This window comes from Dacryopinax primogenitus, assembly GCF_000292625.1.
Source record: "Dacryopinax primogenitus strain DJM-731 SS1 chromosome Unknown DACRYscaffold_5, whole genome shotgun sequence".
NCBI lineage: Eukaryota > Fungi > Basidiomycota > Dacrymycetes > Dacrymycetales > Dacrymycetaceae > Dacryopinax > Dacryopinax primogenitus.
In genome coordinates, this window is record NW_024467202.1 from 125368 (window position 1) to 139924 (window position 14557).

Here is a 14557-nt window from a genome sequence, read left to right on the forward strand (position 1 = left end):
TGCCAAGGTATACCAGCTACTTCCATGTCATAAAGGCTTAGTCATGTCTCTTGACCAAGCAATGAGCTGGTGCCCTGACAGGATCAGACTTCTGTCACAGTTTACAGTTGTTTCCATTCCTTGATCATGGCAACTTTCTCCTCTTGCACTGCAATACCACTTGTCAAGATATGGTGTCCAAGAAAATTCATTGATGTTACTCTGAATTCGCATTTCTTGGGGTTCATGTACAAGTCTGCACTTGTCAAGGCTTTAAGGACTTGTCGGACATGTTCTGGGTGTTCCTCTTCAGTCTTTGAGTATATCAAGATATTGTTGAGATATACAAGAATGAAACAGTGAAGATATGGTCCCAACACTCTGTTCATGAGTCGTTGGAAGACTGCTGGTGCATCCTGCAGTCCGAATGGCATTACAAGCCATTCATAGTGCCCATATCTTGAAGAAAAAGCAGTTTTTGGAACATGTGGGGCTGCAATTTGAAGCTGGTGAAAGCCAGATGTCATATTGATCTTGGAGAAAACTCTTGCTCCGCCAAGTTGATCCAGACAATCTGAGATGAGTGGTAGAGGATGCCAATCTCTTGCAGTCACTTCATTCACAGCCCAGTAGTCAATATACATTTGCCAACTGCCATCAGCCTTCTGCACAAACAATACTGGTGATGACCATGGTGATGTGGAGGGTTGAATAAAACCCTTTTTGAGGAGGTTGTTCAGCTGTTCTCGGAGTTCATGCAACCAAGGCTGGTTCATGGGTCTTGGGTTTTCAGCTGGTGGAGTTGCATCTCCTGTCTCAAGAAGTGCTTCTACTTCTTGTGACACAGTGGATGCATGGGGAATACCTTTAGTGAAGCAAGAGCAGTAGTGATCAAGTACCTTCTGCAACCTCATTTGCAATGGCTCCCCTACTGCTGCCAGTTTTGGTTCACCAAGCTCCACAGCTTCTTGTGTGCCTGGAGCTGGTTCCTCCTCAAAATGTGGCTTCCCAACCATGACTTCATTCAGCAGCTTCTTTCCAGATGCTGGAGTCTCATCTGAGAATAACAAGGCAATGAAGGTTTTGCTCTTTTGCTTGCACATTACTCAGTAGAAGCCATGTTGACTTAGCAGTGTCTGGTCTTCAAGCTCTACTACTGAGAGCTCTCAAATTTGGGCACAGAGTGGATGTGCTGTTGGGCAGAAGACATGAGGGTGACCTGCAGCATCACATAGGTGCCATTCTCCCTTATCCCAGTCTGTGTAACTAACATTCTTCAGGATCCAATCCCAGCCAAGGATGAGATCATAGGTAGCAAGCAGCACAAGTTTAGCAAAGACTTGTCCAGTATATGAGTGACCAAGAGCAAGATTCAGTTGGGTTCTTTCATTTTGTTCCACTTGCTGTCCAAGTGCAGTCTTGACAGTGAACAGTTTTATTTGCTCTCACCAAACAGAGCCATTTTGGCTGGCCCACCAGTCCAAAACAAATGTTTCTTCAGCACCAGTATCCACAAGCACATTGGCCATCATGCCATGTAACTCCATGGTAAAAACAACACTGTGTCCTCCACTTCTGGGCAGGGCACTCAACTCAATTGCTTCAACATTGAAGCTGGTGTCTTCTTCTTGCATCACAGCATCTTTGACAGACAATTGACTTCATGGCCAGCCCACATGCTGATAGGGCTCTTCTTTGGGATGGACAGTGGGCCCTCTACTGGCATCCCTTCCCTTTTCCCGCCTCATACTTGGCTTTCAATTCCTCTGCCTTCTTCTTGGCAGCATTGGTAATGGGATCAGGGCAAGTGTTCATCTGGTGACCTTCCTTGTTGCAGTTCCAGCATCAAAGCTTTGGCTGGGTGCCTGAACCTGAGGCAACTGCATTCATTTCTGAAACTTGTGTGGTGTTTTTCTTCTGAAGTCGATGACCCTGGTGACTTCCCATGGAGGGGCCTGTGGGAATGAAGGACCTGTCATATCACTGGGCAAGCCAAACAACTCACTGGTAGTCAAGACCAGTTGGGTGTTGCTCCAAGTCATACTGAAGCTGACTAAGGATTCTGGACTGGAGCCCTGAGACAAATGCAGCCACCTTGACTTTATCAGCAAGTCTGGTGGTGTTCATTGCTTTGGATTCAAACCTGAGGATATACTTGTCAAGGGTGGTGTCACCCTGTTTCAGAGAGAACAGAGCACAATAGCTGATGATGTCTTGGTTGGCAGACCAGAAGCATGCTTTCATATTCTGCTTGAAGTCTTCCCATATGGCAGGTTTCAGATCCAGGTCATGCCACCATGCTGAGACACCCACACTGCAAAATGACTGAGCAATATTGACCTTCCATTCTGAGGGAACCCAACAGAGTTCCATGCCATCTTCCATAGCCTGAAGCCAGACTCCTACATTCTCAGAGGTAAGGCCTTCAAAGCGAGGGGCATCCTTCCAGCCAGCCAGAAGGTGGTTGAAGTCAAATTGCTGTTCTTGCCCAACAACTTCTGTAATTGGTGGTACTTCACAAGACTGGGAGAGCAGAACCATTTGTTGTACCAGATCCCAAATTGACTGCACCAAGCTTGCCTGGTCTTCAGCCATGGAGATGGCTGCACCAGCAGCTTGGTGTGCTGCCTCTGCAGCAGAGGATGTGTTTGGGTGAGGTGTTGGTGGACATTGGCCAACTGTGGCACCATCTTCAATGCATTGCATTGGGACAATGGTGCTCTGAGGTGAGTCTGGAGGAGCCAATGCAGGTCAAGTGGGTGTAGTCATTGTTGCCAAGTTTCTTTAAGAGAAGGACTGAGGTCAGATTGTGGTTTCCTGCTACCAACTGTTGAGTCATCAATTAGGGGAGAATAGATAACATGGCATGGATTGGCCTGCCACAGGCCAATACGTCTCTATATACATATAGACTACATAAATAGTCTAATGGAATCAAATTCCGGTGCCTTAAGGCTGCGCAAGGGTCCTGCACTGCCACTCTTGGCGCAAACTCGACACTTAAACGGAAGGGAGAGATCGGGAGAAGGCAGTACAGTATGCGGGACAGTGAGAGGCGAAAAGGGACATCTAGACATTATTCTGGGCTCTGCAACTTATATGGCGTAACTGGTTCTGTTGGTTATATGTTCATTTTCTGATAGTGTACGGGCGCTACTGCGCCAAGCGATAGACGGTAGTGGAATTTGGCCAAATTTAAAAGAGCGTGACTCATCAACTACTATAGAGTGGCAGTGCTGTTTTTTGACAATATATCATCTCTCTCCTTCGAGCTCTGACAAGTTTCTTGTGCATAATGGCTGCTATTTTTGCTGGACAAAGTACGTCCACACCACCACTCTCAGCGGCACCGACAAAACCAAAGCGACGCCAGAACAATAACAACGTCATCTACGCCAACCCCCTTCCCATCCTGCTCGAAACCCCGCGGTCGACGACCTCTCTCGGGCTCTTTTCTCCAACAAGGATCGTCAACCCCAAGTTCTCAGCTATCTATGATCCGATGACACGAAGCGTGTGGGTTACGGGAAAGGGGGATGTGCGGGTGTTGTGGGAGAGAGGATTTTTTGGCAAGGGGAGTTTGTCACGCAGCGAGCCGACGTGGTTGACGAGAAGGGTCATGCAGCTCAACGGGGGTGATGGTGAGTTTCTCTCTTCTTATTCCTAGGTGAATTTTTATCAGAGTGATAGTAATGACCGCCGAGGAGATCACTGCAAAGAGGCGAGAGCAAAGAAAGCAGTTCAAGGCTTCCCGAGCAGCTGCGATCCAGAAGGCTGCTCAGGAGGCAGAAGCATCGTTTTCCGCTTCGCTCGCCTCTCCGGGATCGGCGACATATGACGTGCCTCTGGCTAAAGCGCCGCATAATGTTCCTCGTCCGACATTTGAGCCTGCGGCATGTAAGGGCAACGCGGATAACCGACCGTCACGGACAGAGGAAGACGATGGGACGAAAGGAGCCGACGGGGTCGAGACGATTGATGAAGACGACGTAGAGAACATGGAGCATCTGCAGTTGACGCTGCAGGAGGCATTCTTCCTTGCATGGGGGCTAGATTGTCTGCGAATACTGGACACTGAATCGGTAAGTGTCATCTCAACACTCTACTTCTACTGTTAACCTCGACCAGGGTCAATACCTCTCCCTGCAAACCCTTTGGTCGCTCTGCCTCTCCGCCTCTGCTTCTCCCAATCCCTTCCAACCCGCAGCACGAGCCGCGTCCCACCGCATGGACAACCCTTTCCTCATCAATTATATTGTTTATCATCATTTCCGTTCCCTGGGCTGGGTTGTCCGAGGCGGGATCAAGTTCTGTGTCGATTACCTGCTGTACAAGCGCGGTCCGGTGTTCACTCATGCCGAGTTTGTGTTCCATTCCTCAGTTTCAGTGACCGAAGTACTAACAGTTGCAGGTTCGCCGTTGTCATATGTCCGGTATATGAAGATCCGGAGGATGCTGTCTCTTGCCCCTTCTCCAGCATGAGTACAGAGCCATTCACATGGTCCTGGTTCAGCACTATCAGTCGTGTCAATACTCAAGTGAAGAAGACGGTCATCCTTGCGTATGTGACTATCCCTGCGATGACCCGGACCAACGGTCGGACGTTGGACGGGCCGGGGTGTTTGGGGATGTTCAGCGTCAGAGAAGTGGTTATAAGGAGATTTGTGCCGGCTAGAATGCGAGACTAAAAAATTGTTATTCTTAACGCTCTTTGGTTATGGAACCGCGTCCCGGCTCTGAGCAGTGGTGTGGGAATCAAGAGAGCGAGGCTCCTCGCCAAATCTATCGGAAGAGGCCTCATAAGCGCCGGCCGCGGGTCCAACACATATAATCCTGGTAATCGATGACAGACGTACCGGATCGGTGACAAAATTCAGATCAAGGGAGATCGTCGAGGTGGAGTAGTCGGGAGATGAGGGAGAAGCGCTGTCAGAGGCTGTAGGAAAGGAGGATTATTTCTAAATATCTCTTCACTCGAGGCGTACATGGTGTGTAGGAGTACTAGTAACACTGGTGCAATCGTCTAATGTTCTGTTATTTTGCTCCTTTTACCCAAAGTCAAGGAGCCGCGCAGATGGTTCCTTCCGCCAACCTCGTTCTATTGTCCTGTAACTCACTTTCCCAAATTTCAACACAACCATCTCAACTTCCTTGCTGGCCATGCCAAGTGCAGAAGCGAATCCTGTTTTGCGCACAGTCACATCGGTCTGAAGCGACCCTAAATGACGCAATATCGGTTGCCTATTCGAGGCGTCACCTCCGGGTCAATTGATGAGGAATAACCCCGGGTAACGGTCATCTCCTCTGTGGAGGTTGGCCGCACCGGCCTCCGAGCTACGCTTGCTGGCGGATATTTATTGGTCTGACAATCGAGAGTCGTGTGCGACTGTTCACCGAGGCCGTCTCTGACTGCACAACGCTTGCTCACGAAGATGTCCACGATTCCGATCCGCACGCTTAACAATGGAGTAAAGATGCCTGCTATCGGTTCGTATGATATTCCGGTTTCCGCTCGGAGTGTGCACGATCTAATCTTTTGGCAGGCCTTGGCTGCTGGTCCGGTACTACTCCAGAGGAACAGGCGAAGTCTGAGCCGTGGATCCTCACTGCTCTTGAGAACGGCTATCGCGTGCGTCATGACTTTCGACTTTCCGAAGGGTACTTGACGTGAACGTTGTAGCATCTTGATACCGCCTATGGATATCATACTGAGAAATACGTCGGCAACGCAGTGCGCCGGAGCGGTATCCCGCGAGAAGAGATCTTTATCACGACGAAGTTACCGTGAGTGCTCTAGCTTGCGCCCGACAGATATCCGTTGTCTCGGTACGACACTGACTTCAAAACAGCTCGAATCACCATGCCCGAGTAGCAGAGTCTCTGGAGGAAAGTCTGGAGCGAGCGGGGTTGGACTACTTCGATCTTGTGCGTTACCCATGTATGCAACGTGATCAAGGCAGCTGACGACGACACAGTATCTGATGCATTGGCCCATGGCGTTCCATTATCGCCGTATGTGACATTACTTCTCACTAGGCGGCACAGCCAACTCATTTATATGGTAGCTGACGGTTCCAAGCGTGCTGATGGCAAGCCTGACCTCGACGAGGAGACGACCTTCTCCAAGACGTGGGCTGATATGGAAAAGCTGGTAGGCACGGGCAAAGTCCGTGCCATTGGGATTTCCAACTTTAGCGTCCAAAAGTGCGTTCTGACTTTGGATCCACGTGGGCATAGAACTGATCAGTGTCTATCAGTCTCGATATCTTACTGAAAGATGCCAAGATTGTCCCAGCAGTTAATCAGGTTGAGCTGCACCCGTTACTGGCACAGAATGAGCTGGTGAAGTACTGTCTGGACCGGGGGATAATGCTCACTGCGTACTCCCCTACCGGTACGTGACTTCGCACCCCCTTAACACGAATCCCAAAACAAACGTTTGCCCAGGTTACGCACAAGTGCGCGAACATCCTGAAGTCATCAAGGTTGCTTCAAAACACAACGCCTCCCCAGCGCAGATCTCCTTGGCGTGGCATCTAGCACGCGGATATACTGCTTGTCCGAAGAGTACAGATTCGGGACGGCAGAAGGAGAACTTGAACGTGAGTGTGCCTGAGCGCATCTTACCGCACGCTGTCTGACTCGATGATCCAGCGGCCAACATTGGACAAGGAAGACATGGATATTCTGAACAGTATCGACGAGAATGTACATCTATGCAATTACGGGCCTCCGCCACTTGTTTCTGGATGGACGTACGAACAGCTTGGCTGGTCGAGGCCATACAAGGAGAAGAACTGAGAAGTTGATTGTCAATCCCATACCGCACGTGACTAATGCGTGGCTGGAAGGACGAATGTGGCTGGTTTTCTGTATCATTAGAGAAGTTGTCATGTCCAGATGTGTTCGAATACATGACTATCCTTGGCTTGAAAAATGTGTATACTGACCACCGGGTGTGCGAGTGCAATGAGGCCGTGTTGCGCAGCCTTCAACACTCGTTATGACTTAGGCGCTAGATGGTTTCATTCAATCCCGGGACGCGTAGCAAAAACCCTTAGAACGTACCTTTCACTCGACCATCTTGCACTCAACATTTCCGTTTACTTTCTCCAAGTCCTCATCGGAATATCATTACTGCACGCGGGACAGAAGTTCTATCAGACATTGACCACAGGCCTACCTATCAGCGTAGTCAACGCATTAGTTCGCAATCATTCGTATCATGCCCCGCGAGACTGAGTACTATGAGCTCTTGGGCGTGTCAGTCGATATCGACAATGCCGCCGAGCTCAAGAAAGCCTACAGGAAGCAGGCGATGATAGTACGCTTTTTCACTGTCGTAACGAAAACATGGCTGATGTGGTGGTTAGTGGCACCCGGATAAGAACTCTTCGCCCCAGGCGAGCGAGATGTTTCAGAAGATGAGCAGGGCGTATGAGGTCTTGAGTGATCCTCAACTCAAGACGATATACGACAAGGAAGGCGAGAAGGGGGTGCGTCTTGATCTCCAACTCGCATGTGTGAAAGTTATTGATCGCTGAGTAGCTGCAACCGACTGCCACAGGGGAGGGCGTCCCGGACCCCATGGAGTTCTTTGCCCAGATCTTCGGTGGGGATGCATTTGGCGACTATGTAAGCATCCCTCTTGTGCTCTTTATACAACTTCTGATCACCGCTTCAGGTGGGGGAGATCTCTCTCATTAAGGACATGTCCGATATGGCAGGCGTCATCATCGAGGATGAGGAAGGCGAGCCTGCGGGTGGCACACCGCCCGCATCAGGCACTGCCTCTCCTGCGGGGGCGACAGCAGGCACTTCGACACCCATCTTCGTCACCACTCCTTGGGGGGAAACGACTCCCGCCCCACCTGCCCCCGAAGCCCCCTCTGCGGCCGAACCTTCACAAGCACCGACGCTCTCTCACCAAAGCAGTATCGCCTCTTCCTCGATGCTGCGTATCGACGACAGCACGGGTCGATCGTCCAAGGCGAGCAGTGTGAGCGAACGGCGTAAAGAGGAGAAATCTGCTGCCCGGGCGAAGAAGAACAAGCTCACGCAGGAGCAGCGAGAGAAGCTGCAGGAGATCGAGGCCAAACGCGCTGCGGCGATGGAGGCGCGTATCAAAGACCTTACGGAGAAGCTCAAAAAGAGGCTTGAGCCGTTCGTTGAAGCGAAGCACCCTGGAGAAAAGGGCGATGTGGATACCGAGGCGTTTGAGAAGAAGATGAGGGCCGAGGCGGAGGAGCTCAAGTTTGAGAGCTTTGGCCTGGAGGTGAGCTTCTCTCTGGATATGCTGGAGCAGCTTTTGAAAGAGGGTATAGCTTCTACACACAATCGGAGACATCTACGCTATCAAGGCAACATCTGCCCTCAGGGCGCGCAAGTTCCTAGGCATTCCGGGGTTCTTCTCCCGCATGAAGGAGCGTGGCTCTTTCATCAAGGAGGGTCTCGGTGTGCTAAGCAGCGCGTAAGCCATCGTCTATCTACTCATAGGCTCTGCTAAAGGCATTCCCAGGATATCCGTGCAGGCAACTATGCAGGAGATGGAGCGCATGTCCGAGAAAGGCGAGATCCCTGAGGAACACCTTGCCATCCTCGAAAAGGACATGACGAGCAAGATCCTGCTCGCTTCCTGGCGGGGAACGCGATTTGAGGTCGTCCAGGTCCTGCGTGAAGTGTGCGATCGTGTACTCAAGGAGAAGGGAGTGTCGGATCAGGTACTGCTCAATAGGGCCAGGGGCCTTTTCTACCTGGGCGCGATATTCAAGAGTACCAAGGCGGACGAGTCGGACGAGGAGCGCAGAGAGCTCGAGCGGCTCGTCGCTGAGGCTGCACAGTCAAAGAGCAAGAAGAGGAAAGATGCCAAGGCCGCCGCTGCGGCTGCAGCTCATGCTCATGCCCACACCAACACCCACACCCACGCCAAGGCGTAGAGGCGTTACGCTGTCTTTTACCTCTCTCTGGTTGTTCACGAATTCCTTTTTTTATCCCTAGATTCAGTAATGACGCGACGTTATCATGGAGGCATATGATTAATATTAGGAAAGGAGGAAAAACAAGTGCCATTCTCAGTCGATGCTGATGCTCTGATGATACAACATGTTGTGCTTGCAGGGTAGGCAGTGATGAGACGAGTCAGCAGACGAGTAAATAGGACAGGAGGCATAGGAGACAGCTCGATCTCCGGAGAGTACGAGTGACATCAGAACGGAAGATAAGAAAGATGATCTAGGATGGGAGGGCCAATAACGTGCAGCGTGCAGGCCGGTATCCCGTGCTCACGCATTATCGCACAGTCGGTGCGACCTGCTCTCCTTCTACGGTAACCTCCGCTGGCCCGGGGAGCTTGTCTAACTGCAGACGAGCCAGTACTTCAGACATGGCCGTGTCCACAGGGTCGTTCCCCAACTTTAGTGCGCCGTTCTGCGTTGGTGTCGACTGGCGGGGTACGAGCTGTGGGCTGAGACTGCCGACAGACCCGCCCGGTCCAGTGCCGTTCGCATTCGCGTTCGCGGGAGTGGTAGGGGTAGCCCAAACCGGAGCAAGCCCGCTAGCAGGACGTAACCCCGCGGCGGCGGCGACGACAGGCACAGGCACAGGCACAGGCGCTCTAGGCCGTGCAGGGTCGTACAGCTCCGAACTAGGCTTTCCAGGGCCAGGGCGAGCAAAGTCTTCTCCATACGAGGACGAGGGGGTATTGTGCGCCGCGTCGATGACTGCTCTGCTCCCCCCGCTCCAGGCTCCGAGCTGCAGCTGGGTTTTCTGGGGAAGCGGAGCACCTCGACCCAGAGGAGGGAAATCGGTTGTGGTTACTGTGACTGCCAGAGGCCTGGGGTGCGGTTGGCGGGAGAGGGAGAGGGAGGAAGCAGAGACCCCTGAGCTGGTGGACATCGCTGATGTTGGCCGGAGGTCACCGGTTACTGCGTTAGGGGGGGAGGGGAGGGTTATCGCCCAGTCTGGTCTGGGCGGGAGAGGGTGACGGCCGGAGCCGATGGAGGTGTATGTCGCGCGGGAGGAAGACGAGGTGGACGAGGACTGCGAGTCGAGTCGAGTCGAGACGTGTCGAGTCGCATGGAATAAAATGGGGTGGGATGGAATGGATAGAAGGAAAGAAGGAAGGGTCAGCAGTATACCGTGCAAGAAAATGAAATACTTACAACAGTTGAACTCCCATCATCGAGCGGGGTCCGACTCCCACTCCCCCCACTACCGTTACTCAAGCCCGAGTAGCTCCTCGGGCCCATACCCATACCCATACCCATGCTCATCCCCGTCCCGAGAGCCATATTCATCCCCATCCCCATCCCCATATTGAGGTTCATGTTCATGTTCCCACCCGGGCCAGGCCCAGCCCTCGCCCCAGCACCAGCACCAGCACCAGCACCAGGGGGGAGCCTATCAAACCCATGTTCAAGTGCAGGTGCGTAACTCCAAGCCGTCCGCATCTGTCTTCCATTCCCCACTTGACCTCCCCCACCCGTACCAGGACCGGGGCCTGGCTTGCCGTTTGCTCCGGGCCAGGAACGTAGTCCGTGTGGATGATGATGCTGGTGGGTGTTGGGAGGGTGCGAGGCGTGAGGGAATTGTCCGTGCGGGGGATGATGGCCGGGATGCAGATGCGTATGTTTCCCGTTGCCGGTGCCGTTGCCGTTCCCCGTACTATTGCTGTTGCCGTTGCCGGTGCCGTTCGTCCGATTCCCAGGCTGATACCCTGTATACTGCCCCAGAGCGGGGTTCATCAGATTCAGATTCAGATTCGAGTTCGGGTTTGGGTTGAACGCCCCCGCCCCTGCCGGTCCTGGTCCTGGTCCTGGTCCTTGAAAATTCTGGCCAGTGTCGCTGTTCGAGCCCAGGTTGGAGTGGGAGTTGGAGTTGGGTAGGAAGGGGATTTGCTGGCCTTGACTCTGGCCTTGACTCTGGTTCTGACTCTGGTTCTGCGTCGGCAGTTGGTTCTGCGTCGGCAGCTGGTTCTGGTTCTGGTTCTGGATCTGGGGATGGCTCGGGTGGTTAGGGTGGTGAGGCAGGGACACGCCCAGCGAAGGGAGGAGCGGGATGTGCTGATTCCCGTTGCCATTCCCGTTCCCGGGAGGGAACACGCCTTGCCCACCTTGCCCACCTTGTACAGCTTGCACGCCTTGCTGGAAACCGAGTTCGACTGGCTGGACTTGCTGCGGACCTTGCTGCGGACCTTGCTGACCTTGCTGCTGACCCTGCTGCTGACCTTGCAAATCCACCCCAGGCTGCCCGCCGACCAGCGTCTGCCCTGCCACAGGCTGCAGCTGAGGATGTTCCATAGCTCCAGGTTTGACCTGCTGGCTGTCTTCCGGGTGTCCTTGGATATCCCCCTCCCGCACCTGTCCTTGCCCTTGTCCTTGCCCTCCTTGAATTGGCGTTCCCTGCCCTTGTCCTTGCCCTTGTCCTTGCCCTTGCCCTGGCTGACCCTGACCCTGCTGGGCAGAAGGCTCCCCAACCCACATATAAGGCGCACAATAACCTGGATAATAGCCCATCCCCATCCCCACTCCCATCCCCATCCCTACTCCCATGCCCATGCCGACACCTACCCCCATGCCCATGCCCATCCCTACCCCCATGCCCATGCCCATCCCGACGCCCATACCCATACCGACAGCTCCCATCCCCATCCCAGGCACGCCCATCCCTTGTACAACAGGCACTCCCACCCCAAGCGGGTAAGACGGGAAGTACCCTCCAGCTACTCCGACTCCAGGCACTCCGGGGACTCCGGGAAGGTAAGAGTATCCCATAGGCAGGGGGACGTATCCCTGAAAAACGGGAAGAGGGTACACCCCTCCCCCCGCTCCAGTCGCAGCACCCGCAGCCGAGCCAGCGCCAGCGAGGGAAGCAGGGCCGGCGCCGCCGCCCTGATCCGAATGCGGGTTATACAGCGTCGCGAACAGTACTTCCGGCCTTGGGACAGGGTCGGTGTCGTCTTCCTCTTCCCGGGGAAGATACGCAGGGTCGATTTCTCCATCCGTATCCGCTTCTCCATCCGGGTCTAGGGACACGTTGGCCCTTTCCCGGGACCTTTCCCGGGAAAGAGGGGAGGAACGAGGCATGGCGTCGTTGTCTGGTGCGAGTGGGTCTTGCGCGGGGAGGGGGAAGAGCAAGTTAGGCGCAGAAGCAGAAGCAGAAGCAGAAGCGGAAGCGGAAGTAGGTTTCCCCTCCCCCTCCCCCCCTGCACCAGCACCAAAAATCCGACTCCTAGCAGCCTCGTACGCCGCCTCCCTTTCCGCAATCGTCATCCTCCGACTGGCCGTTTCGCCGTCCTCCGATTCTCCGGAATCTGTGCGCGAGGTGTTGGCCCCTGCCGAGGAGGAGGAGAGGGCGGAACGGGTAGAGCGGCGCATGATTTGCATCGGGATTGGCTGGGGGTCTTCGGTTGGTACTAGGTCTGCTAAGCGGGTTTTGGGACTGGGGAGCAGAGGAGAGGAGAGAGGTGTGTTAGCTAAGTGCGGCAGTGCGGGGAGGAAGAGGGAGAAGGGCGTACATCCTACTCCCCGCTGAGAGGGATACTGTAATAGGTTTCCCCGCACCGTCTGATTCTGGCACGAGACGGTATAGGGCTGCACAGCGGTGTATGAGCATACGTTGATAGCTTGTCGGAGGGTTGAATTCGGTTTTCTTGGTTCTAAAGGAATGAGGTTTAGCTACGTTGCGGGAATGGAATGAGGTGAGGCGATGGACGTACCCCGTTGCGAATAAACGCTCCATTGTATCGCCTACTCTGAGGAGCCATAACCTATCCTTTGAGCTAGTGAGTGCTTCTCTAAGCTGGGCGAGTTCTTGTTCTGATATTTCTGGATCGTGGGGAGCTGGAGTTGGAGATTGAGGAGGGAGTGAGAATGAAACTGCTTTTTCTTGTTGATGGGGAGGAGAGGAGGGTGAACGGGGTAGGATTGTTACGTTCATTGCTGATAATGAATAAAAGGATATTAATCCATGATGAGGGTGGTCGTCTGACAATGAACAAGGGAATGAGAGTGAAGGTGAAGCGTGGTGAAGAGTAACAAGGATGATCCCGTGTGGCAGTGTATCGGTGTTAGTTATATCCGATATGACCGGAATATATTCATGACTCCCCCACATTGCGCCTTATCTAGTCACTCTCCCTTGTCCTATCATTCACCCACTCCCCTTCCCCCCCCCCTTATTCCTCCCCTTCCCTTTCCCATTCAATCAATGACTCCCCATTCCCCACCCATCTCAGAGTTCCCCAATAAACAAATAGTCCTCGTCCTATGTGGTCTCATAGGATCAGGAAAAGTGTGTCCTCCCCCCTCCCTCACACTCCTATTCACTCACCCCCCCCACAGTCAACATTCGCCCTCTTCCTCTCCTCCCACTTTCCAACTTTCATCCGGTGCAACCAAGACGACCTCGGCACGCGCACCGCCGTCTACCAACTCGCAGAGTCCTCCCTCAGGCAGGGATTGTCAGTATGTATCGACAGGTGCAACTTTGATCCGGAGCAGAGGAGGGTGTGGACGGAGTTGGCAAGGAAATGGGGAGTGAGCGTTTGGGCTTTGGGATGTGAGTTGATCCCTCTATGCTTTCCCTTCCCTCTTGCATTCAAGCTCATAACTGCACAGTAAACACCTCCCAAGAAGTACGCCTCCCCTCCCCTAACTCCCTACTAACAGCTCTGCAGGTATGCGCCGACAGACTCCTCCACCGCCCCCCGCACCCCACAGTCCCACCCCATCACGCCCTCTCCATCCTAGCGCGCTTCGCGCACCAGTACACTCCCCCCACCTACGCAGAAGACTTTGACAGGATCTTGTGTTTGGCGGATGGGGCAAGAGGCTATGCTAGGGAGGATATGGAGAGCCTTTTGAGACATATTGGGGAGCAGGTTAGGCCATGTGCGAGGGCTCAGGTACTGCCGAAGCAGGAGCAGGGGGAGGGGGAGGTAAGAGACCAGGCAAGCTCGTCGGTATCGACCGCAGCAGCAGCAGGAGGAGGAAGAGGAAGCAGAGGAAAACCACCCTACCGTACCCGGCATCCTCACCTCACTCACTCGTCCCGCACCCAGTCGTACCCCTACTCCCACCGCCCCCATCCTCGGCCCCATCCCCACCCGCGCTCTCCATCCCCCAGACCTCGCACTCCTAAACACAGACCCTGGGAACCCGACCCCCTCCCAGAGAAGTCGGGGTCGACGAGTCCGGAAGGGTTTGAATTAGGTTCGAGGGCTAGCTGGGGGAGCGGGAGTGGGGGGACTGAGGCCGAACGGGAAGGGGAGGGAGAGGAGGACGAAGAAGAAGAAAGAGACGATGGGAGAGATGGGGAAAGAGACGGGGAGAGAAAGGTCGTTTACCTCGAAGTGGAGTGACAGCTGACTCCTGGAAGATGGGAAACGGGAAACAGGAGATGGGAAATGGGAGCAGGAAGATGGGAGATAATATACAGTACTGTACACCGGCTATCTGTACACAAGTGTTTCCTTGTTTGTACTCTGTTGTGTTCTTTCTTTGGGGTTATAGTTTGTTGGGTATTCGTCAAATAATGTTCCGCTAACTTGGATAGAATGGAATGGATAGATTCAGAGTCA

General features: G+C 53.6%; 5 protein-coding genes across 5 annotated transcripts; 4 read left to right on the forward strand and 1 right to left on the reverse strand.

Moving 5' to 3' along the window:
• Window positions 1-3274: 3274 nt before the first annotated feature.
• DACRYDRAFT_114863 (uncharacterized protein) lies at window positions 3275-4667 on the forward strand (the record flags this gene model as incomplete). The annotated part of the gene is made up of 4 exons (XM_040769894.1): window positions 3275-3620; window positions 3670-4061; window positions 4108-4340; window positions 4391-4667. The coding sequence occupies 4 exons, from the start codon at window positions 3275-3277 to the stop codon at window positions 4665-4667; spliced, it is 1248 nt and encodes a 415-aa protein (XP_040630360.1).
• A 744-nt stretch (window positions 4668-5411) lies between these two features.
• On the forward strand, window positions 5412-6780 carry DACRYDRAFT_14594 (Aldo/keto reductase; the record flags this gene model as incomplete). The annotated part of the gene is made up of 9 exons (XM_040771047.1): window positions 5412-5466; window positions 5523-5608; window positions 5660-5763; window positions 5829-5904; window positions 5940-5991; window positions 6045-6183; window positions 6237-6373; window positions 6427-6581; window positions 6634-6780. The coding sequence occupies 9 exons, from the start codon at window positions 5412-5414 to the stop codon at window positions 6778-6780; spliced, it is 951 nt and encodes a 316-aa protein (XP_040630361.1).
• Window positions 6781-7062: 282 nt separating this feature from the next.
• On the forward strand, window positions 7063-8915 carry DACRYDRAFT_77084 (DnaJ-domain-containing protein; the record flags this gene model as incomplete). Its single annotated transcript, XM_040776248.1, has 6 exons — window positions 7063-7303; window positions 7353-7475; window positions 7528-7614; window positions 7664-8254; window positions 8304-8449; window positions 8498-8915. Exons 1-6 carry the CDS (start codon window positions 7205-7207, stop codon window positions 8913-8915), a joined length of 1464 nt encoding a protein of 487 aa, XP_040630362.1. The 5' UTR covers window positions 7063-7204.
• A 119-nt stretch (window positions 8916-9034) lies between these two features.
• DACRYDRAFT_21055 (uncharacterized protein) lies at window positions 9035-11642 on the reverse strand (the record flags this gene model as incomplete). The annotated part of the gene is made up of 3 exons (XM_040772207.1): window positions 9035-10017; window positions 10140-10377; window positions 10693-11642. The coding sequence occupies 3 exons, from the start codon at window positions 11640-11642 to the stop codon at window positions 9268-9270; spliced, it is 1938 nt and encodes a 645-aa protein (XP_040630363.1). The 3' UTR covers window positions 9035-9267.
• Window positions 11643-13185: 1543 nt separating this feature from the next.
• Window positions 13186-14535, forward strand: DACRYDRAFT_114867 (P-loop containing nucleoside triphosphate hydrolase protein; the record flags this gene model as incomplete). Its single annotated transcript, XM_040769895.1, has 5 exons — window positions 13186-13269; window positions 13320-13536; window positions 13596-13612; window positions 13655-13915; window positions 13953-14535. 5 exons carry the CDS (start codon window positions 13186-13188, stop codon window positions 14187-14189), a joined length of 816 nt encoding a protein of 271 aa, XP_040630364.1. The 3' UTR covers window positions 14190-14535.
• Window positions 14536-14557: the final 22 nt, after the last annotated feature.